Source organism: Stigmatopora argus, chromosome 5 (genome assembly GCF_051989625.1).
Source record: "Stigmatopora argus isolate UIUO_Sarg chromosome 5, RoL_Sarg_1.0, whole genome shotgun sequence".
Lineage (NCBI taxonomy): Eukaryota > Metazoa > Chordata > Actinopteri > Syngnathiformes > Syngnathidae > Stigmatopora > Stigmatopora argus.
This window is the reverse complement of record NC_135391.1, coordinates 20930001-20955241: the sequence shown is the minus strand read 5'-3', so window position 1 is coordinate 20955241 and position 25241 is coordinate 20930001. Positions and strand designations below refer to the sequence as shown.

Below are 25241 nucleotides of genomic sequence, written 5' to 3'. Positions count from 1 at the left end.
ACACACACCTATTGTGTCTTTCTGGCTCTCCTACCCTCAGGTGTCCCAATTGTCTTGTCAAACCCCTATCTAAATGGTGGAAGTATTGTCTTGTTCTCGACATAATTACATCATCTTATGTTGGTTTGCGTTTTCCCTCTGAGCTCCCCCAGTTTGTTTCTTTGTGTTATTAGTTTTTCCAACTTTGTATTTGTAAATTTTTATTCTGTACGCTGTTTAGTTTGTATTAAAACCTTACATTAGTGGACAGCACTCCCTTTGTCCTCCTAAATTCCTAAACTTGAGTACAACTCTGTTCGGCCGTCGAGACAACCATATCAGAACCACTACACCATCGGGTGGCTAAAATTTCCTGTATTATGTTAAAGTGTGTGTTATTTTCAAAGGTTGCATATTATAGATGAAATGTTAACATTAAAATAAAGAATACAAAGTTAATTTTATTGTTACTCTCAGGTTTTGGAGACTGGCGACATCACAGTTTCAACAGGATTTGGAAGGGGTGTGTCGAGCGTCAAGGTGGATCTGGCTTCATGGAATCAAAATATTTTACCATAATGCCCATTCAGTCAACACTGAAATTTTTTGTTAGATGAGGAGAATCTACTACCAGACCATGGCATCCTCTCACAACTGTAACTTCGAACTTATCTTCGAGATGGTCGGTGTAGATGCAGAAGCCAGTAAGATATAGAAAACTTGCCAGCCTACCTGTCTGTTAACCTTTAACTTGACTTTTCCATTCTTCTCTTCAGGTACCAGCATACATGAACCATACCTATCCACATGTGCCAAGTAAGACAGAAATAAAAAATAAAATAAAACGTCTAGCCTACATACTGACAAGCTCAAATAATGTTATGAATCGGCAAGCCGAGCAGGTGTCCTTATATGCCGGATGTGTAAATCAGATGCAGGCGTGCTCATCCCGCCCCACCTCATTGGCATAATCAGCTAATGAAAAGATACATGTCATCATAGGCAGTATAACATGACACATAAACTACGATTTGACAATTGTGGTGGAAGAATTTGAGTACATTTTTCACTTGTGATGGGCAGGTATAAGCCTCCTCCTAATGAGGTAGCAATGGAGTCAACGATGACTGTGATGAAGATCCAGCTGCCTACTGGCATTGAGGCGCGTCTTGAGGACTTGTCACAGGTGATACGCACACAACCTTGATGCCAATTATGTCCTCACCAGGCTGTATAATATGAAACTTTAAGAAATCTAATTCATCTCTTCCAGTTCCAAGGGGCCATGGAGCCTATCATTTCACATTATGAGCTTCAGGGTAACACAGTGCTCATCCAGATGGACTCTGTGAGTGCTTGAACATTTGGAAAGCACATGCCACTAAGCCCCTCCAACATAACTTCATTATCCCTGTGCGACCACTAATGACTTCCTTTCTGGCATCTAGGTTCCATCTGAAATGTTTTTTTGTGTTGCCTTTCGGATTCGTGTTAGCTTCAAAGTGGGAGGAGCCATCAGTTACCTGTTGACAGTTTTTGAGCCTCAAGACAAAGGTGAGAACATTTTGGGTATTGCTGTGAAGGTTTAAATTCTAAATGAGGAACACATGAGTATTGCACTCCTGGCGACAGGAAAAAAAAAAGTGTTTCGGGGAGCATAGAATAGATGAAGCGTGATTTATGGATGGGTGGATGTTTTATGGTAACATTCTCACGCTACTTTTGTCCAAACCGTGCATCGTGGAGAGTTGACATTATGGTGGCCAGAAACAGCTGTCGGATCCTATTAGATGAGTGATTTAATTTATTTACCTTGTCCAAGTGTGTAAACTCAAGCTTTGAGCATTTGCTAGGATTACCGATGAGTATGCCTGACCAGAAACATGTTAAATTGCTGCTCTCTTGTGGTAGTTTTAAGCATTACATTCTGCAGATTCCAAAAATCCATACCTTCTTCAGTGCACACTGGAGTGCTTCCAGTTAGTCATTTCCGCATGAAGTTAGTTGCATGAACTATACAACAGCACCGCGATTGTGTGTTTTTATTTTCGTCATATTTTCACTTTCGTTTACAATGTTTTACCAAAAATAACACCCAAACATTGCTTAAATAGGTAAAATTTGTCAGCCTTTCTTTTGAAATTGACCGTCAGTTCTCCTTACTTTTTCCTAAAAGACACTCCTGCTTCTGTATATATTATACATTCCTTTTTTGCATACTTTACATACGTTTGCACCATCACTTATCAACAGTTATGCCAAAAATGAGGAGTTCTTATTTCGTATCAAGTTGGGAAAGGCATAAACAATTGAAGTGCACCAAGATGGCAGCACAATCTTCTGCATTCCAAAGTGGTGATATAAAGCGTGATTTATGGATGTGTGTGTGATTGAATTTCTTCACCTTCTCAATCTTTTATTTGTTAAACACCAGTGGCAGTCCGTGCATTTTCTGGTAGCGCCTTCAACGTATCAATCCAACCCTCAAAAACTATTTTATGGCTATAAAACCTCCACTGCAGCTACAGCTGCGACACATAGAAAGCAATCAATCAATAAATCAATGCACAAAAATGCGGTAAAATCCACTTCCTAGCAGCATTTCATGATTAAATACAAATACTGGAGCTTTTCAGACATTAAAACCAGGCCAGGGGGGTGATTTTCCCGGGAAACGGGAAAAAACAGCGATGAATGTCAATGGCGTACGGGCAAACATTGCCCGAAAATGGGGTAAAATCCAGCCGAAAACAGCATTTATTGAATAAATACAAATACTGGAGCTTTTTAGACATCCGAACTGGGCCCGGAGTATCATTTCCCCAGTAAAAAGACAGCGATGAACGTTTATACGTCCATACATGAAACGGCAAAAAAATGCACTAAAATGAGGTAAAATCCACTTCCTAGAAGCATTTATTGATTGATGCAAATACTGGAGCTTTTGAAACATTACAACCAGGCCAAGGGGGTGATTTTTCCCAGGAAAAGACAGCGATGGACGTCAATGGCGAAACAGCAAAAATTAAACTGGGGTAAAATGGGGTAAAATCCACTTCCTAGCAGCATTTAGTAATTAAATACAAACACTGGAGCTTTTCAGATATCAGAACCGGGCCCACAATTGAAATATTATTTAGGAATATAGCCATATTATACTCACCAAAAATCCTTTTTAACTGTACACAATATCCATCCGCCTTTCTTCCTTCTTTTCTATCGCCATCGAAGCTAATGATGAAAGTCGAGCCTGTCCTGTCGTATTTCCAGCATAGTCCGTCTTGAAAATGGCTTTAAATCAACACAACAATATATTTGCTTGTGCAGCTAAGTTAGCGCACTGAAAGTGGTGCACACACCCTTTTCCCAGCTGTAACAGGCTTGCTAGCTTCGGAGTTGACCGCCCTTTCTTAATGATGTCCATTGTTTTCTGGAAAAGTCCGTCTGGAAAATAGCTTTGTGAGCAAATCTGCAACAAAATCCATTTGTTTTGCTCTGTCGGCCATTGTGGGTGGAGTTTGCGATCTCTGGCTGCCTCACTATGGCTTTGGCCTGCCTACTCTCTATAGCAGGGGTCGGGAACCTTTTGGACAAAGAGAGCCACAAACATTTCATATTTTCAAACATTATTCCCTGAGAGCCATACTCTGAATTTAAAAGTAAAAATACATGAAAATGTGTGGATTTATTAATCATTTCACCACTTTAAAAGTCTGTATTCTTTTAAGAATATTTTTTCACGGTTGCTAATCAATGAGTATCAATGAGAGTAAGCTTGCAGAAGAGTATAATGAAGAAAAAATATGATTAAAAAGGTGCTAGAGATAGTGTCGGGGCCACAGTATGACGCTCCCATTGGTGCGTTCGGGGCTTAGGTGGTCTCTCACCAGCGGTTCCCATATTTTACCACACAGGTTAGCAGAGAGCCATATACACCCATCAAAAGAGCCACATATGGCTCCCGAGCCATAGGTTCCCTACCCCTGCTCTATAGCAAGCAAATAATAGTTGGTGAAAGCAATGACGTGTCCCAGCCCGCAAAATGCCAATGCCTATGAAAAAGCATTGTGGGGTTGCCAACTCGAAATCGGATTGGTTAAAAGCAACAGTCTTGTTTAATGCAGCAGAGCCCGCAGAACTGATTGTGAAGGCTTTGAGGCAGATTTCTGATCCTGGCAACAAATAATGGCTGAAATGTGATTGGTTAAATGCTTCAATATGAAAACACACATCTGGAAGCAGTGCAACCAGGGGGAAAAGCAATGAAAAGAAGCTAACCGACCATTTGGAATAATAAGTATTGATGGACAAAATATAATGTGATTCAGATATTTCTTAGGCCAGCAGAGAAGGCCTTGACGGCCCGGACGGCCCGCCACTGTTAAACACCCATTTTTCAAAAGAGATTTTTTTTTGATAGCGCAACAATTGTCTTTTGGTTCGCCGGTCCCCCCTGCTTGTATTTAAATAAACCTTAATATTGCCCAGCGGCTGAGTGGTAAGTGCATGGGCCTCACAGTAGGGGTCCTGGGTTCAAATCCAGGTCGGTCCACCTGTGTGGAGTTTGCATTCTCTCCCTGGGTCTGCGTGGGTTTTCTCCGCGTACTCTGGTTTCCTCCCACATTCCAAAGACATGCATGGTAGGCTTATTGGACACTCTAAATTGCCCCTAGGTATGAGTGTGAGCGTGAATGGTTGTTTGTCTCCTTGTGCCCAGTGATTGGCTGGCCACCAATTCAGGGTAGCTGGGATAGGCTCCAGCACCTCCCGTGACCATATCGAGGGTAAAGCGGTTCAGAAAATGAAAAAAAAACCTGAATGTTGGTTTATCCTGATAATTATGACAGAGAAGATATGTTTAACTAAATAAAACCCAGAGAAGTAGTAACAATTAGGCAAATGAAACAACCATTTTAATACTACAATATATACAATGTACAAGCAATAAAGAAATTAAAAGCTTTACATAAATCTGTTCATCCAAATGAATTGATACCTTTTATTTACTGAGTAGTCTGTAATTCCAAAATAAAAAGTGACTTTGGAAATATAAAAATTTTAGTTTACCAAAAACACTGTTTACTTGAATAACCTTCACTTTTCACAATTGTTATATATTCAAAATATATTTTCACCACTCTGTTTTTCCATATAATAATAATAATAATAATAATCGGACATAGGCCATGTCGTCATTACCACAACACAAAAAAAAGCCTACTTGTCATCACACGCAGAAACTGCGTGTGACGAAATTGATGGTGCTTCTCCATAAGCTACGTTTAATCGGCAAAAGACCTAAATAAGTGTAAGTTACGGACTTGTAATTTGTCATTCCGCTGTTGTGGATACAGGTCGCTTACCTCTCGATTACATACAGGTCGCTTACCTCTCGATTACCCACACTGTCTGCCACTTACCTTCCTTCAAGTCAGCTAGGAGGCGGCAGATCACCAACCAAACATCTATTCATATGCCGCAGAAGGGAATGTGTGTATGTTAGCGCGAGTTTAGATGTCTGATGGATGTGGGGAAAAAGCTATCCTTAAGCCTATTTGTCCGAGCTTTGTGGGACCTATAGCGTCTGCCAGAGGGCAGCAGCTGGAACAGATTGTGACCAGGGTGGTAAGGGTCCCCTATGATGTGCTTGGCTCTGCTGAGGTAACGCGGGCTGGCAATGTCTTCAAGTGAGGGCAGAGAGCAGCCGACAATCCTCTGGGCAGTGTTAATCACTTTCTGCATGGCCTTTTTGTCTGCCGCCGTGCTTCCAGCGTACCACACTGTGATGCCGTACGCCAGGATGCTCTCTACAGTGGTTCTATAGAAGGTTCTCAGAAGATTGGAGCCCAAGTTGTTCTTCCTGAGCACCCTGAGGAAATGGAGTCGTGTCTGAGCCTTCTTCACCACTGCCGTGGTGTTTGTAGACCATGAGAGCTTGTCCGTGACGTGGACCCCCAGGAATTTAAAGGACTGGACCCTGTCTACACATACTCCATTTATGAGGAGTGGGGCCAGATCTGTGCCGTGTTTGCGAAAGTCCAAGATTATTTCTTTAGTTTTCGTGGTGTTCAGTGTGAGATTGTTCATCGAGCACCACGAAGACAAATTGTTGACCTCATCTCTGTAAGCCGACTCATCCCCTCCTGAGATGAGTCCGACCACAGTGGTGTCGTCAGCGAATTTGATGATGGCGTTAGACTGGTGGGTGGGTGCACAGTCGTAGGTGTACAGGGAGTACAGAAGAGGACTCAGTACACAGCCTTGAGGGGAGCCAGTGCTTAGTGTAATGGAGGAAGAGAGGTGGGGACCAAGTCTAACAGTCTGTGGGCGGTTGGTCAAGAAGTCCTTTATCCAGCAGCAGATTGAAGAGGATAGTCCAAGGTGGGAGAGTTTGTTAGTCAGAATGTCCGGTTTTATGGTATTGAAGGCTGAGCTGTAGTCAATGAAGAGCATCCTCACGTAGTTCCCAGGGTGTTCCAGATGGCTCAGTGCTGTATGAAGAGCAATGGCAATAGCATCATCAGTGGACCTGTTTGCCCTGTAAGCAAACTGGTGAGGGTCAATTGAGGGAGAGATTGTATTCCTGATATGGCGGGCTACCAACTTTTCAAAGCACTTCATGATCACAGGCGTGAGGGCAACAGGCCTATAATCATTCATGCTGCCAATGGTTGGCTTTTTGGGGACAGGGATGATGGTGGCAGATTTCAGACAAGATGGAATGATGGATAGTTGCAGGGAACAATTGAAAATATTTGTGAAGACTCCAGCCAGCTGGTCAGCACAGGCTTTGAGCACCTTCCCAGGTACTCCGTCAGGGCCCGCAGCCTTCCTGGTGTTCACAGACCGCATTACCAGTCTCACTTCCTGTTCCCGGAACGTCAGTGTATTGCTGCAGGGTGGTGGTGGGGGTGTTGAGACTGGGCCTGATTTGTCAGTCTCAAAGCGGGCAAAGAAACGGTTCAAATTCTCCGCTAGTGAGGCATCTGCATTAACAGACATAGTATTGTTGTTGTAGTTGGTTATATGTCGTATTCCTTGCCACATCTTCTTTGGGTTATTTTCTGTGAAGTGCTCCTCAATTTTTTTGGTATATGCTGCCTTGGCCTTTTTAATGCCTCTTTTCAGCTCAGCCCTGGCAGCGCTATATTTTATCTTGTCCCCTGATCTAAAGGCGGAATTACGGCATTTGATGAGTGCCTGTGTCTCATTGGTCATCCTGAATCAAATGATCAACTCATCAGCAAGCTGTCCAGAAGATTCATACCGATCCCGATTATTTGATTCAGGTGATCAACTCATCAGCAAGCTCTCCAGAAGATTCATACCGATCCCGATTATTTGATTCAGGTGTGTTGGTGGAGGGAGATATGGAAAACAGACCGGATAGGGGCTCTCGAGGACCGAACTTGGCAACCCCTGTTCAAAACTAAAGCCTACCTTGGGATGCGGGAGGGGGAGCTTTAAATGGAGTCACAGCTATGGGAAAGATGTCTTTTTCTCTTGCAAAGAAACGATGTATTCAGAACTGACCTTGGATCCCATTTTCTGGTTTCCATACCTATATTAAATAAATCATCAGGACAAAAAAGAGCATGTGGCGTTCTAAAATAAATATATATATATACTAATATACAGTGGGGCAAATAAGTTTTTAGTCAACCACCAATTGTGCAAGTTATCCTACTTGGAAAAAAATAGAGGCCTGTAATTGTCAACATGGAAAATTTCAACAATGAGAGACAGAATGTGGAAAAAAAGCAAGAAAATCACATTGTTTGATTTTTAAAGAATTTATTTGCAAATCATGGTGGAAAATAAGTATTTGGTCAATACCAAAAGTTAATCTCAATACTTTGTTATGTACCCTTTGTTGGCAATAACGGAGGCCAAAAGTTTTCTGTAACTCTTCACAAGCTTTTGACACACTGTTGCTGGTATTTTGGCCCATTCCACCATGCAGATCTCCTCTAGAGCAATGTTGTTTTGGGGATGTCATTGGGCAACACAGACTTTCAACTCCCGCCACAGAATTTCTATGGGGTTGAGATGTGGAGACTGGCTATGCCACTCAAGGACCTTGAAATGCTTTTTACGAAGCGACTCCTTTGTTGCCCTGGCTGTGTGTTTGGGATCGTTGTCATGCTGAAAGACCCAGCCACATCTCATCTTCAATGTCTTTGCTGATGGAAGGATATTTTCACTCAAAATCTCTCGATACATGGCCCCATTCATTCTTCCCTCTACACAGATCAGTCGTCCTGGTCCCTTTGCAGAAAGTCAGCCCCAAAGAATGATGTTTCCACCTCCATGCTTCACAGTGGGTATGGTGTTCGTCGGATGCAATTCAGTATTCTTTCTCCTCCAACTACGAAAACCTGTGTTTCTACCAACAAGTTCTATTTGGTTTCATCTGACCATAACACATTCTCCCATTCCTCTTCTGGATCATCCAAATGCTCTCTTGCGAACCACCGACGGGACCGGATGTGTACTGGCTTCAGCAGGGGGACACGTCTGGCAGTGCAGGATTTGAGTCCCTGGCGGCGCATTGTGTTACTGATAGTAGAATGAAGGTCATTCACTAGGTCCCCCTGTGTGGTTCTGGGATTTTTGCTCACCGTTCTTGTTATCATCTTGCATGGAGCCCCAGATCGAGGGAGATTATCAGTGGTATTGTATGTCTTCCATTTTCTAATAGTTGCTCCCAAAGTTTATTTCTTTCACCCAAGAGTTTTACCTATTGCAGATTCAGTCTTCCCAGCCTGGTGCAGGTCTACAATTTTGTCTCTGGTGTCCAGCAAGCACTGATAATCTCCCTCGATCGGGGGCTCCATGCAAGATCTTACCCCGTGGCGTCAAAATGAAAACAAGAACGGTGAGCAAAAATCCCAGAACCACACGGGGGGACCTAGTGAATGCGCTACAGAGAGCTAGGACCACAGTACCTAAGGCTACTATCAGTAACACAATGCGCCGCAAGGGACTCAAATCCTGCACTGCCAGACGTGTCCCCCTGCTGAAGCCAGTACACATCTAGGCCCATCTGTGTTTCGCTAGAGAGCATTTGGATGATCCAGAAGAGGACTGGAAGAATGTTTTATGAAACCAAAATAGAACTTCCCGTGTTTGGAGGAGAAAGAATACTGAATTGTGTCCGAAGAACACCATACCCACTGTGAAGCATGTGGGTGGAAAAATTATGCGTTGGGGCTGTTTTTCTGTAAAGGGATCATAACGGCTAATCTGTGTAAAGGTAAGAATGAATGGGGCCATGTATCGAGAGATTTTGAGTGAAAATCTCCTTCGATCAGCAAGGACATTGAAGATGAGACGTGGCTGGGTCTTTCAGCATGAATATGATCCCAAGCACACAGCCAGGGCAACAAAGGAGTGGCTTCGTAAGAAGCATTTCAAGGTCCTGGAGCGGCCTACAGAGTCTCCAGATGTCAACCCCATAGATCAAAAGCCTTTAATGTCATCATACACAGCTGCGTATAACGAAATTGGTGGTGCTACTCTAAGCTTTTCAAAGTTTTTTTTCCCAGTAAAAAAAAACATAAATAGTGGTATAAGAGTATAAAAAGTCACATCCCGGCTAGGTGAATTCTAAAATATTGCACAGAATTCTAAAATATTTTACAGATTCTGAAATATTGCACTGATTCTAAAATATTGCACATATTTCTAAGATATTGCACATTGTTATTGTACACCCGGAAGTTATTGCACAGAAGGGATTGTGTGTCGTGCTAGCTCAAGTTCAGAGTCCTGATGGCTGTGGGAAAAAAACAGTCCTTAGGTCTATTTGTCCGTACTTTGTGAGACCTGTAGCGCCTGCCAGAGGGCAGCAGCTGGAACAGGTTCTGACCAGGGTGGTATTGGTCCCTGACAATGTTCCTGGCTCTGCTGAGGTAGCGAGGGCTGGCAATGTCATCCAGTGAGGGTAGAGAGCAGCCGATGATCTTGGATTGGATTGGATAACTTTATTCATCCCGTATTCGGGAAATTTCGTTGTCACAGTAGCAAGAGGGTGAGGATGCAGAAATAGGAAAGGCATTTTAGACATAAATAGATAGGTAATAAGTAAGTTAATAAATAAATACATGAATAAATATATAAATAAATAAGCATGTTGTTGAAAAAAAAAAAAAATATATATATATATATATATATATATATATATATATATATATGTATATATATAAATATGTATGTATATATATACATACACATATATATACATACATACACATACATATATAAGCACATATACAGACGCTCCCCTACTTACGAACATTCGAGTTACAAACAACGGTACATACGAACATGTCTCTCGCATAGGTTTTTATTTATTTATTTTTTATCTTTTTCCCAAGATGGTGCCGTCACGCGGAAACCAGTGACAGTAGCTCTGTATATTCTTATGTTTTTCGTGTTTTACAGCCCTTCTATCTTTTTATAAATTACATTCTAATATTTCTTAATACATTCCTCTTTACTTTACTTTGTACTTTATACTTTTTCTTTAATGTTTTTACAACTTTCTTTGTTCTGTGAGCCTGGCTTCTTTCGGCTACTTCTTGTAGTGCTTCTTTCCGCCGCTAATACCGACGCCTGGCGCTGTGAGAGCTCGTCCAGCATCCACCTTCTTCTGCCCAGTTCGTTGCAGTGCGTAAGTGCGTGAACGTATCTCCAGTGCGCAAAGAACATTTTTATCATTAAATATCTAGTGCATCCATTATTCAATATGGTTGGTGAAAAGCGAAAGGCTTCTAGTGAGGGTGGTAGTGCAAGGAAGAGGCAAGCCATTTCATTTGAAGCGAAAGTGGCAATAATAAAGAAGCTTGATGCAGGTGAGAAAATGGTGAGCGTTGCACGGGCATACAACTTGAATCGTTCGACGATCGTTCGTTAACTGTTTTTTTTTTCAGTACAAACCAATGCAGGTTACTTATACAAGCCTTAAACATACAAATGCACTTATATAAACCTTCAATATACTTATATAGGCCTTAAACATAAATTATAATACAAAAAATAGCACTGAATCAACTTACAAACAAATTCAACTTATGAACAATCGCTCGGAACCTAACTCGTTCGTAAGTAGGGGAGCGTCTGTATACATATATACACATAGATGTACATGCATGCATACGGTAGGTCATAACACAGCCATTTGTTTGTTAAAGAGCCTGACAGCTGATGGGAGGAAGGATCTGCGGAAGCGCTCCTTCCTTCAATGAGGGTGCCGCAGTCTATTGCTAAAAGAGCTTCGGGGGGATTCCACAGACTCCTGCATGGGGTTGGAGGTGCTGTTCATGATGGACATAATCCTGGTCAGCATCCTCCGCTCTCCCGCTTCCTCCACAGAGTCCTCCACACTTCAAAGGACCGTAGACTCCTCAGTAGGTAGAGGTGGCTCTGGCCCCTTTTATACAGGGCATCTATGTTTGTGGACCAGTCTAGTTTGTTGTTAAGGTGAATACCCAGGTACTTAAAATTCTCCAAGATTTCAATTTCTGTACCCTGGATGTTCACCTGAGTGGTTTGTTGAGGATTCCTCCAAAAATCGATGGCCATTTCCTTTGTCTTACTGGTGTTGATGTATAGGTGGTTTTGCCTACACCAGTCAACAAAGGCTGTGATGACTCCCCTGTACTCTAGGTCGTTCTCGTCCGTCACTCGTCCAACAATAGCAGTGTCGTCAGAGAACTTCTCGAGATGACAGGTGTCTGTATTATGTTTGAAGTCTGATTTGTAGAGGGAGAAGAGGAGTGGGGAGACCACTGTGCCTTATGTGCCCGTGCTGCAAGCTACCATATCAGACGTATAGTCCTGGAGTCTCACATATTGTGGTCTGTCAGTGAGGAAGTCGATGATCCATGCGGCTTGGTGGTTCCTTACTCCAGCCTCTTCCAGTTTCCCTCTCAGTAGGACCTTCTGGGCAGTTTTGATCGCTCGCTGCATGCCCTTTCTGTCTGCTACCATGCTTTCAGCGTACCACACAGTAATGCAGTATGCCAGGATGCTCTCCACAGTGGCTCTTTAGAAGCTTACCAGAAGCTTAGTGTCCAAGTTGTTCCTCCTGAGCACCCTCAGGAAATCGCTTCTGGGCCTTCCTCACCACTGCCATGGCGTTGGTAGACCAGGAGAGCTTGTCCGTGACGTGGACCCCCAGGAATTTGAAGGACTGGACCCTGTCTACGCATACTCCATTTATGAGGAGTGTGGCCAAATCTGTGCTGCGTTTGTGAAAGTCCAGGATTATTTCTTTAGTTTTCGTGGTGTTTAGTCTGAGATTGTTCACCAAACACCACAAAGACAGTTTGTTGACATCATCTCTGTAAATAATCTGTGAAGGCAGTTGAAAGTCCGTGTTGCCCAATGACAGCCCCAAATCATCACAGCTCTAGAGGAGATCTGCATGGAGGAATGGGTCAAAATACCAGCAACAGTATGTGAAAAGCTTGTGAAGAGTTACAGAAAACGTATGGTCTCTGTTATTGCCAACAAAGGGTACATAAAGTATTGAGATGAACGTTTGGTATTGACCAAATACTTATTTTCCACCATGATTTGCAAATAACTTCTTTAAAAATCAAACGCGGGGCGTGCTGCAGCTTATACCAGCTGGGAGAGGCGGAGGACACCCTGAATTAGTCAGCCATGCACACTCACAACCATACGTAGGGGCAATTTAGAGTGTCCAATTAGCCTACCATGCATGTTTTTGGAATGTGGGAGGAAATTGAAGTACCCGGAGGAAACCCACGCTGGTCCGGGAAGAACATGCAAACTCCACACAGGTGGACGTGATATATATACCGCCCACCCACGCTTCTCACCCTGCAAGAAAATAGGAACACCTTTTCCGGTCCCCTGTAAGAAAAAGGTTGGGGAGCTCTTTAGGAGTAACCAACCACCCACCCCAACCCTAACCCTTGGATTGTCTAACCAAATGATTGTTGCTCTTTAGGAAGCTTCTGTATCAAGTCTTTCTCATCCAAAGAGCAGAAGTTGGAGCGTCTGTGTGTGGCTGACCAGTGCCAGTGCATGACAGGTGCCCGATATCTGATAAATAGCTTTTCTCCTCATGTGAGGTTAACATTCTACATGTGTTATAGTTGTGTGTGCGACATATAGAGCTAACTATGACTTGAATTTAACTCCTGCCAAACGCCGCCATGAAACGTGCCAGCTTCACATAAAACATGGTAAGAATGTGGAAGCATTTCACCTTGTGCAGTGACACTGGAACACAGCGCCACCATGACTTCTCTTTTTTTTTTGCAGCTTACAAGCTCCATATCAAGTCTTCACAAATAGAAGGAGATTTTTTGACCTTCACAGCCACTGTTCGTGAAGTCCTCAAAAATGCTAATAAAGGTAAAACCAAGAGTGTCAATCACACACAGAAACCTGAAATAAAGAATATAAAGACCTTATAACTTCAAGATTGGGATCAAGAACAGAATCGAGACTTTTTCTACTGCGCAAGCGTGCAATTTATCACTTCTTCTCACTATTGTGACAATCCTGTAGATACTGCGAGAAGCACATTATTATTTTGGAGGTATTATATCGTAAAGATTAACACAAATGAGTTCTGCCGTAAGTGTGGGAAGCAGTTTAAACAATTTCCATTAGGTGAATGGCACTGCATAATTGGATCTTGTTCCCAATAGAATCACTGAAAATTTCAACAGACCATAGAAAGGCTACAATGGTTGGTGACACATTTCTCAATGTTTTCATCTCCTTATATCTCCTTTTGTCAAATTTTTGCGAGATGATCCATAGCTTTTTAAAATCTTTGCAAAAAATTGGCACAGATACACACAAAAGTTTAACAAAATTCCAAACAAGATAGTATATGAAATTTTAATAGCACTAAAGTAATCATTAAGTCATTTTCTTAACAGTCATTTTCTTAACTCATCAGGGTCATGGGGGGTGCTGGAGCCTATACTAGCTAACTACAAGCCACGCGGGTGACACTCTGAATTGGTGGCCAGCCAATCGCACGGCACAAGCAGAGGGACAACTATTCACACTCATAGCTAGGGGCAATTTATAGTGTTCAACCAGCCTGCCCTCGATGTTTTGGGGGTGTGGAAGGAAACCACAGTACCCTGAGACCCAAACAAGTTCAGCGAGAACATGCGAGTTCCACATAGTGAAGACCGACCTAGGATTGAACCGTCAACCCCAGAAGTGTTTCTCCTCATGTGAGGTTAACATATTTTTGTGTTATAGATGTGTTAGAGCTAACCATTATTGAACTTAACTCCTGCCAAATGAAATGAAAATGAAATGTGTCAGCCTCAGATAAAATATGATGAGTGTGTGGAAGCATTCCACCGTGAGCAGTGACACCAACACCATGCCACCATGACTTCTTTTTTACTTAATTGAAGCATTAGCTTAGCATTAGATAGCTAGTATTAGTTGTATCGTATTGGGGTAACAAAATTGGCAGATCAGCATCAGTATGTTATTCATACATTTCTACGGGGGTTCCGTTACCTGGGAAAGGAGTGCCCTGGGCGGCATTTGGAAGCACGCCAGTCGCTTTAAAATAAAATCTGAAAAGCTTCTGCATTTTTTTTAAGTGTGCACTCACCCGTGCTAGAGGGGCATTTTTAAGCATTTATTTGCCATGCCCAGGGCCGGTTTTCTTCTGTGCCGCCTATCCTCCGTGGTGAAGCAGTTTATTCTCCGTGTGCTGGCCGGTCATTGGAGCCTTTTCCCGGGGTCGCTTATCCTTCGTGTCTTTCCCCGTGACCGGATGATTCGCCGAAAGACGTTTGGCCGACGGACGTTTGGCCGACGGACAGGTCGCCGAATGGACGTTTGGCTGAACTGACGTTTTGCCGAAACGGGATTCGCGCGCTCGCCCCGCCCCCGGATCGCGTGCGTACATGTTTTTCAACCTCGGCCCGCGGGACATATACGTTACAGATAACATTCATTTAGGAATAACAAGGGCCTGTACTGCCCCCCGCTCGACATATTTCTAAATACGTACTACAATGTGCTGCCATTTTTTTATGTTTTTTATTTTATCCTTGTGTTTAAAGTAGTAGCCATTTGGAGATTGTTGGATTTATTATGGGATGTTTCTATATGTTTTGTAAGCATTTTAATAAGTAATAAGGCTATAAATTAATTCATGATTTATGTTGGGACCACGCCTGAGGACACTTTCCCCCACAGCTGCGCTCAAGGCCAGTTCATTGTTTTCAGGACTATAATGGCAACAAACCCTGTGTATCTGCTGATCGGCAAGAAACTCGTACCGTGTTTGGACTGGACTCTGGCAGATGGCAATAATCGCATTATTGTTTAAAAAATACGGCTGCTTTGTTTACCTTATAATGCTTACTTCTGCAATTCTTACACAGTTGTTTATCGACAACACAGTTGTTTTTTAACCTTCCAGAGTGTTATTCTACTGTTGTATGAAATTGTTTTGAATCAGATTACATGAAATGTTTTCCGTTTGTCGCGACTGAATACGATGAAAAATATACTGCACGTCAGAAATGCTCAGGAACGAAGGCACATTATGAGTGTATCTCCTTGCAAGTTGTAACCAGATATATTATAATAATAAATATTATAAACGGACATAGGCCCTGTCGTCATTATCAACAACAACAAAAAAGCCTACTCGTCATCACACCCAGAAACTGCGTGTGACGAAATTGGTGGTGCTTCTCCATAAGCTGCGTTTACTCGGCAAAAGACCTAAATAAGTGATAGTTACGGACTTGTAATTTGGCATTCTCCTGTTATGGATACAGGTCGCTTACCTCTCACTGTCTTTCACTTACCTTCAGTCAGCTAGTAGGAGGCAGATCACCACCCAAACATCTTTTCATATTACCTCAGAAGGGAATGTGTGTTATGTTACCGCAAATTTAGAGTTCTAATGGATGTGGGGAAAAAAATGTCCTTAAGCCTATTTGTCCGTGCTTCGTGGGACCTATAGCGTCTGCCAGAGGGCAGCAGCTGGAACAGAGTGTGACCAGGGTGGTAAGGGTCCCCTATGATGTTCCTGGCTCTGCTGAGGTAACGAGGGCTGGCAATGTCTTCCAGTGAGGGCAGAGAGCAGCCGACAATCCTCTGGGCAGTATTAATCACTTTCTGCATGGCCTTTTTGTCTGCTGCCGTGCTTCCAGCGTACCACACTGTGATGCAGTATGCCAGGATGCTCTCTACAGTGGTTCTATAGAAGGTTATCAGAAGCTTGGTGCCCAAGTTGTTCTTCCTAAGCACCCTGAGCAAATGGAGTCGTTTCTGAGCCTTCTTCACTACTGCCGTGATGTTTGTAGACCATAAGAGCTTATCCGTGACGTGGAACCCCAGGAATTTAAAGGACTGGACCCTGTCTACACATACTCCATTTATGAGGAGTGCGGCCAGATCTGTGCCGTGTTTGCGAAAATCCAGGATTATTTCTTTAGTTTTCGTGGTGTTCAGAGTGAGATTGTTCACCGAGCACCACAAAGACAATTTTTTTGACCTCATCTCTGTAGGCCGACTCATCCCCTCCTGAGATGAGTCCGACCACAGTGGTGTCGTCAGCGAATTTGATGATGGCGTTAGACTGGTGGCTGGGTGTACAGTCGTATGTGTACAGGGAGTACAGAAGAGGACTCAGTACACAGCCTTGAGGGGAGCCAGTGCTCAGTGTAATGGAGGAAGAGAGGTGGGGACCAAGTCTAACAGTCTGTGGTCGGTTGGTCAAGAAGTTCTTTATCCAGGAGCAGATTGAAGAGGATAGGCCAAGGTGGGAGAGTTTGTCAGTCAGAATGTCCGGTTTTATGGTGTTGAAGGCTGAGCTATAGTCAATGAAGAGCATCCTCACGTAGTTCCCATGGTGTTCCAGGTGGCTCAGTGCTGTATGTAGAGCAATGGCAATAGCATCCTCAGTGGACCTGTTTGCTCTATAAGCAAACTGGTGAGGGTCAATTGAGGGAGGGATTGTAAGAGCATAAAGCCGCTGCGTCAGTGCGCGCCGCCATCAGTATTTAATATTGAAAGATGTCTTCCAATTTTAATTAAATATTACTAATAATGATCTAAGGGTATTAATCATTATTCCAACAGAGATCACGCAGAACAGTACGTGACAGAAGAAATAGAGAAAATAAAGTAGTAGTAACAGTAAGTACTACTGTTATGAAAAGTAAATCCAGAAATCCTACTCCAGAAAATTTACACCAGCATAGAAAACGTTGAGATTAATCTTTGAATTAAGGTTCTCAGCAAATCATTTTGAATATATATTTCCCAAAATAATGGGAAATTATTTAAAATTAAAATATTGTTCTTGAACTAAAAGTGAGATGCTATTTGACCGGTCTTTTGCTATTTGACTGGTCTTTTCTCTAACATATAAATTTCATCCAACGTATATTAATTGTAATTTATTGTAAACTGTTTGAAAAAAAATTAAGTGTTTAATTTATTATTTTATTAAACAAATTAAAGTGGGGATGTTTCTCATTGTTTTTTCTCTTTTGCATGTTTACCATTCCTTTCAGCTTTAGTCGTCTTGCCAAGTGGTTTAGGTTGTTTTTACCAGTGCTGTGGGTCAGCAAGGGTCACCAAAAGGATTATTGTAGTTGAGTGACAAATGGATCACAAAACAAATTCACTGCTCACGTCAGACGTAAACAACATGAATAAGACTATATAAGTCAACTGACACAAAATCTGTCAGGCAAAGAGTACCATCCTCTGGATGCAAGTTTAATAATGGGTCATTTGGGAGTAAACAGACATGGTTCAAATGAAATAGTCAAGAGCCAGTACAAAGATAATCATTTTACTTTCTTTTTAATATTAAACACACTATCAATAAGCTGCGTTTCAAAAAAATATTTTATTAAAAAGAACACAAAGCAAATTCACAGATGGTGTTTTTATTAAAGCAGTAAAAAACTTACAAATTTTGTACAAAAATTACAAATACAATACAAACTATGTACAAAAATTAGAAATACAATACAAACTTACAAATTATGTACAAAGGGAATTCACAGATGGCAGTGGCAGTTTTTATCAAAACAGTAAAACTTACAAATTAAGCTCAATGGCTTCTAGGTACTGTAGTTTGTTTGGAAATCGATCCGGGTTTTCATAGTCATCCGTGAGCTTTTTCAACCGTTCATTAACAGCTGCGTATGACTTTTTGGTCTGTCTGGGCATAATACCGCCATAAGCCTGTTGTATTCGTATTTCCCAATCACTTTGCTCTCAAAAGGTAGAATGTAGACCTGGCTGGCTGCTGTAGATCTATCTGGTACCCGGATGTCCGGTGTAAACATCCAATCGAAACATCCCCACTTTTATTTGTTTAATAAAATAATAAATTAAACACTTTATTTTTTTTCACTCACACAGTTTACAAGAAATTACATTTAATATACGTTGGATGAAATTTATGATATGTTAGAGCAGGGGTCGGGAACCTTTTTGAAAGAGAGAGCCATAAACAATTCCTATTTTCAAATGTTATTCCCTGTGAGCCATACTCACAATTTAAAAGTCAAAATACATGAAATCTTGTAGTCATTTTGTCACTTTTAAAGTACAAAAAGTCTCTGAATTCCTTTGACAACGTTGTTATGCTGTTGCTAATCAATGAATATCAATGATTTCAATGAGTATCAATGAAATCAATGACACAGTCCCGACGTGACGTTCCTATTGGTGCATTCGGGACTCAATTCTCTCACCACTGGTTTCCATATTTTAGCTCAGAGCCATATGCACTCATCATAAGAGCCACATGTGGCTCCCGAGCCATAGGTTCCCTACCCCTGTGTTAGAGAAAAAAAAGACCGGTCGAACAACAAGACTGCTTTCTACTTCCACTTTAAATCTTCATCTCAAAACGTACTGCCCCCCGCTGAACATATTTCTAAATACAAGTACGTACGTGCTGCCAATGTTTTATATTTTTTTATTTTATCCTTGCGTTTAAAGTAGTAGCCATTTGCCATATTTTAGGAAATATATATTCAAAATGATTTGCTGAGAACCTTAATTCAAAGATTAATCTCAATGTTTTCTATGCTGGTGTAAATTTTCTAGAGTAGGATTTCTGGATTTACAATTTCATAACAGCAGTACTTACTGTTACTACTACTTTATTTTCTCTTTTTCTTCTGTTACATACTGTTCTGCGTGATCTCCAAATGGCCACTACTTTAAACGCAAGGATAAAATTAAAAATATAAAAAATTGGCAGCACATTGTAGTACGTATTTAGAAATATGTCCAGCGGGGAGCAGTACATGCCCTTGTTATTCCTAAATGAATGTTATCTGTAACAGGCCGTATATGGCCCGCGGGCCGAGGTTGAAAAACATGTACACACACGATCCGGCTGCGGGGCGAGCGCGCGAATCCCGTTGGGTCGAGAAAGGAAAATTCAAAATGGCGGACGTCAAAACCTCCGAAAATTTTGCGGTTTGGTCATTAAAGCAAAGACCTCAGGTGTAACGCGCAACCAAACTTTGTTTCAGTTTTTTGGTACAAAATTTTGCGCGTTATACTCGAACAAATATGGAAGTTGCCATTTAGAATTTGATTTTGAAATTTTAATATCAAATTTAAATGTCACACACAAGCCAAAAACTTTCTTTCAAATGACTCACACATATTTTCGGTATTGTACTGTGGAGCACTCACAACACTCATTGTTTAGGAAACCCCAAAGTTTGGGGATTTTCTGGACTGCTTTATCCTCGCTAAGGTCACGAGGGGTGCTGGAGACTATCACAGCTGACTACAGGCCAGAGGCGGGGGACCTACTGAATCGATGGCCAGCCGATCGCAAGGCACAAGGAGACGGACATACATGCATTCTAACACCCACTCCTAGGGGCAATTTAGAGTGTAAAATCAGGCTATCATGCATGAATTTGGAATGTGGGAGGAAACCGGAGTACCCGGAGGAAACCCACCCAGATGTGTTTTCATATTTAAGCATCTAACCAATCATATATATATATATATATATATATATAACTATTTTATGGCTATAAAACCTCTACTGCAGCTAGAGCTGCGACACATAAAAATAATCAATAAATCAATGCACAAAATGGGGTAAAATCCACTTCCTAGCAGCGTTTCATGATTAAATACAAATACTGGAGCTTTTCAGACATTAAAACCAGGCCAGGGGGGCGATTTTCCCGGGAAAAGACAGCGATGAACGTTAATGGCGTACGGGCAAACATTGCCCCAAAATGGGGTAAAATCCAGCCGAAAACAGCATTTATTGATTGAATACAAATACTGGAGCTTTTGAGACATTCCAACCAGGCCAAGGGGGTGATTTCCTCGGGAAAAGACAACGCTGGACGTCAATGGCGAAACGGCAAAAATTAAACTGGGGTAAAATCCACATCCTAGCAGCATTTAGTGATTAAATACAAACACTGGAGTTTAAATACAAACACTGGAGCTTTTCAGATATCAGAACCGGGCCCACAATTGAAATATTATTTAGGAATATAGCCATATTATACTCAGCAAAAATTCTTTTTAACTGTACACAATATCCATCCTCATTTCTTTCTTCCTTCTTTCCTATCGCCATCGAAGCTAATGATGAAAGTCAAGCCTGTCCTGTCATATTTCCGGCATAGTCCGTTTTGAAAATGGCTTTAAATCAACACAACAATATATTTGCTTGTGCAGCTAAGTTAGCGCACTGAAAGTGGCGCACACACCATTTTCCCGGCTGTAACAGGCTTGCTAGCTTCGGAGAAGCTCCAAGAAGGTCCGTTGTTTCTCCAACAATAAGACGTGGGTCACTAGGGATCTAAGGGCCCTCCTTAACAAGAAGAAGAGAGCTTTTAGGTCTGGGGAGAAAGACAGTCTGAAAATGGTCCAGAAGGAGCTGAAGAGATAGAGAGATAAGGAAGGGAAAGACCATCTACAGGATGAAGCTAGAGAACCAACTCCAGAGAGGCAACACCAAAGAGGTCTGGAGGAGCTTGAGGACCATTTCGGGCCATGGAGGCAACAGTGAGAGAGACCTGGAGTCTGGAGACAGGCCAATGAACTGAATCAGTTCTTAAACAGATTCAGTCCTGCCCCCACTCCCCTGACCCCCCAGACTAGAAGCAACCCCCCCCCCCCCCGTCTTTCTCCTCCTCCTCTTCCTCCCCCTCTTCCACCGATCTCTGCATTACTGTCGATCAGGCAATAAAACAGCTAAAGAAGATCGAGGCAAGGAAGGCTACCGGTCCAGACGGCTTCAGCACAAAGTGATTCTGCATATTTTAACCTCAGCCTCAGTCTGCAGAAGGTCCCCACCTTGTGGAAAACTTCCTGTGTGGTCCCAGTTCCAAAGACTGCGAACCCCAGGGAGCCAAACCACTTCAGGCCGCCAGCATTAACCTCTCACCTGATCAAGACATTGGAGAGGATCAACCTCAATCACCTGAGCCCCCTGATGAATGCAGAGCTGGACCCTCTGCAGTTTGCCTATTGTCCAGGCATTGGTGTGGAAGATGCTACCACCTACCTGATGCACAGGTCTCTTTCACACCTGTAGAACACGGGAAGCATGGTGAGAATGATGTTTTTTGACCTCTCCAGTGCGTTCAACACCATTCAGCCGGTCCTACTGAGAGGGAAACTGGAAGAGGCTGGAGTAAAGAAACCACCTAGCCGCATGGATCATCGACTTCCTAACTGACAGACCACAATATGTGAGACTCCAGAACTGTATGTCTGATGTGGTAGCTTGCAGCATGGGGGCCCCACAAGGCACAGTGCTCTCCCCACTCCTCTTCTCCCTCTACACATCAGACTTCAAACATAATATAGACACCTGCCACCTCCAGAAGTTCTCTGACGACACCGCTATTGTTGGACGAGTGACGGACGGGAACGACCTGGAGTACAGGGGAGTCATCACAGCATTTGTTGACTGGTGTCGATAAAACCACCTCTACATCAACACCAGTAAGACAAAGGAAATGGCCATCGATTTTTGGAGGAAACCTCAACAGACCACTCAGGTGAACATCCAGGGTACAGACATTGAAATCGTGGAGAATTTTAAGTACCTGGGTGTTCACCTCAACAACAAACTAGACTGGTCCACAAACATAGATGACCTGTACAAAAGGGGCCAAAGCCGCCTCTACCTACTAAGGAGTCTACATTCCTTTGGAGTGTGCAGGACACTGCTGAGGACTTTTTACGACACTGTGGTGGCATCTACAGTGTTTTATGCAATGGTCTGTTGGGGAAGCGGGACCACAGAGAGGGACAGGAACAGGCTGAATAAGCTGGTAAGGAGAGGCAGCTCTGTTCTGGGCTGTCCTTTGGACTCTGTGGAGGAAGTGGGAGAGCGCAGGATGCTGACCAGGATGATGTCCATCATGGACAGTACCTCCCACCCCCTGCGTGAGTCTGTGGAATCCCTCTGAAGCTCTTTCAGCAATAGACTGCTGCAACCTCATTGCAGGAAGGAGCGCTTCCGCAGATCCTTCCTCCCATCAGCTGTCAGGGTCTTTAACAAAAAAATGGCTGTGTTAAGACCTACCGTATGCATGGATTTACATCTATGTGTATGTATGTATATATGTGCTTATATATATATGTATGTGTATGTATGTATATATATGTGTATGTACACGTATGTGTATATGTATAGTTGTGGTCAAAAGTTTACATACACTTGTGAAGAACATAATGTCATGGCTCTCTTGAGTTTCCAGTTATTTCTACAACTCTGATTTTTCTCTGATAGAATGATTGGAGCAGATACTTCTTTGTCACAAAAACATTTGTGAAGTTTGGTTCTCTTATGACTTTACAATGGGTGAACAGAAAAAAGTGATCAAATCTGCTGGGTCAAAAATACACATACAGCAGTGCTAATATTTGTCAACGCATCAGTCCGACTACAACAAGGCCGAGAAAACCAGATAACCGCCATGACCCAAATGATTATCCAGAACCGCCTTGCCCTTGACAGAATAACCGCCCAGCAGGGAAGTGTGTGTGCCATGGTAGGAGCCATGGTAGGAGACTCATGCTGCAGCTTCATCCCTGCCAACGCATCCTACTCAGTCCATGATGACCTACAAACTATGAAGAACGCTATGACCAAAGATCCGGTTCCACAACGAGGATGGCTTGACTGGTTCCTCTCGGGCTCATGGACACAGACTCTTTTGAAAGCCCTAATACCGTTCGTAACTGTTATTGCTCTCGTGCTTGTTATCCTAACCTGTTGTTTACCCTGCTTCTCAGCTTTGATCAAACGTACCATTAATGCCACAGTCGAACGTACCATGATTGTTGAAACCCAGCTAATGCTAACTCGTATACACATGCAACAATCCATACCCCAATCTGACCCTGATGTTGTGCTACTGTCTGACACTGATTAATATGCCTTTCCTATTCTGAGACACCAGGCCGTGAGGCGATCCTCCCAAGCGGTAGGTCAAGGGAGGAATTTAACCCTCAACTGTGTGTTTTTCCCATCCCCTTCTGGTCGGTCTAAACTCCAGTTCGAAGTAATTTGTGAAGAATTTTGTTAAAAATTAGCGTCGCTAACGAACGGAGTTCCGATGTTTTTATACTCACAACAGGAGGGAAATGTAGGATAGGTTGGGCAACTCGGTTTGCAATTGTTTGTTCGCATCGCGCAATGTAAGACAGGCTGGCTAACTTGGTTTGCAATTGTTTGTTCGCATTGCACCATGTGGCCAAACTCGGTTTGCAATTGTTTGTTCGCATTGCGCCATGTGGCCAAACTCGGTTTGCAATTGTTTGTTCGCATCGCACAATGTAAGATTGGCTGGCTAACTAGTTTTGCAATTGTTTGTTCGCATTGCGTGATGTGGCCAACTTGCTTTGTAATTGTTTGTTCGCATTGCGCAATGTAAGATAGGCTGCGGCAGTTTGTGAGCTATAAAAATATCGTGTTTGCACAAACTTAGCCCTGCAAATGTCTAATCATATTATCCCAAAGTTTTGTTTGCGTAATCTCTGTCCTACATCGCTGTCATAGAAACTTTACCCTGTTTTCCTATATAAAGACTCACCCACTGTTCAGTGAGAGTTGCAAGGAGGAACAGACCGTGCGTTCTCACTGTTAGAGCTCACTCCCCGTCCTGCAGTCTGGTAATAAACCTATTTCCTTTAAATTGGTCTCACTCTTTCTATGCCTGTTCCTGAAGTTGTATTACAGACCCAACAAACACAACAATATATTTGCTTGTGCAGCTTGCTCCAGATACAGTTTGGTAGCTCTGGCTAGTCCACTCTATCACTACCCAATCATAGTTTATGAAAGCGATGACGTATCCCTATGCCTGTGAGAAGGCTTTAGTGTCGCCAATTCGAAATCTGATTGGTTAAAGCAACAGTTTTATCGGCAACGCGCTCATAACATAACATAACACATTTAAATGAACTTGGATTACGATGCAGGCACACTCACTAAACTTAATTCTAATTAAGTTTTAAAATTTTGTACCTTTCTTCTCCCGGGTTGGCTCTATTTGCCCTGCCTCCACCCTGACTTTCAGCTGCAGCTAAAAGGAACCTATCGAGGGTTATTTGCTTTTGTCTTTCCTTCATAATATTCCGAAAATGATGCACACAGATGTCCTCACAGTAGGATAACATACGACCACTTGCAAACGAGAAGTAGTATACTCCTCTCGTATTAGCGAGCAAGCTCCGCCATTCTGCACTGACTAACGGGGGAAAAATCACTGAAAAAATGCAACGCTCCGCCCAGTGCTCGAGGGAGTTGCCACGGGAAGACAGTGCCCATGTTGTTCTCAAATGCTATATGCTTGTATATCAAAATTAGTCTCGTATCTCAAAGTTCATATTTGCTCGAAATTTTACTTGCATCTCAAATTGCTCGTATGTCGGTGCACTCGTATGTCGAGGTATTACTGTACATCCATCTTTTTTGAATGAAGTTGTAAATGAGCCCTGGCATTTTGTATGTGTCATCTGCCATTTTTAGCCTTTCAGTCATTGGGTCCTGGCTCAGAAGTGGATCTTATTAAGAAAGTAACGTGTAATCTGGTCGATGTGGAGATTGACCAGCAATACCTGTTCATTGGATCCAGCGGTTCTGAGGTCCAAGCAGGCCACATTTCGAGGTTAGTGCCCGACCATCCTTGCCTAAACTTTGGGACTTTTTCCTCCTCTAAGTGTAATTATGGTCTTTAGGTTTCGCCTTC

At 42.6% G+C, this 25241-nt stretch overlaps 1 protein-coding gene across 11 annotated transcripts in view; it reads left to right on the top strand.

Annotated features, from left to right (window-relative positions):
- The window catches only part of c5 (complement component 5), a 182521-nt gene that overhangs the window by 156308 nt on the left and 972 nt on the right, over nucleotides 1–25241 (top strand). For 8 of the 11 annotated variants that reach the window (XM_077599914.1, XM_077599921.1, XM_077599916.1 and 5 more), the window contains 11 exons: nucleotides 457–519; nucleotides 593–683; nucleotides 756–795; nucleotides 1063–1165; nucleotides 1253–1327; nucleotides 1428–1533; nucleotides 12962–13045; nucleotides 13110–13199; nucleotides 13279–13371; nucleotides 25022–25160; nucleotides 25231–25241. The exon at nucleotides 25231–25241 is cut by the window's right edge and continues 972 nt beyond it. In XM_077599914.1, coding sequence (XP_077456040.1) covers nucleotides 457–519; nucleotides 593–683; nucleotides 756–795; nucleotides 1063–1165; nucleotides 1253–1327; nucleotides 1428–1533; nucleotides 12962–13045; nucleotides 13110–13199; nucleotides 13279–13371; nucleotides 25022–25160; nucleotides 25231–25241 — 895 coding nt within the window. Of the gene's footprint in view, nucleotides 1–456; nucleotides 520–592; nucleotides 684–755; nucleotides 796–1062; nucleotides 1166–1252; nucleotides 1328–1427; nucleotides 1534–12961; nucleotides 13046–13109; nucleotides 13200–13278; nucleotides 13372–14652; nucleotides 15616–23005; nucleotides 25001–25021; nucleotides 25161–25230 lie in introns of those variants that run through there. The other 3 variants (XM_077599920.1, XM_077599917.1, XR_013300197.1) reach the window with 3 other exon arrangements.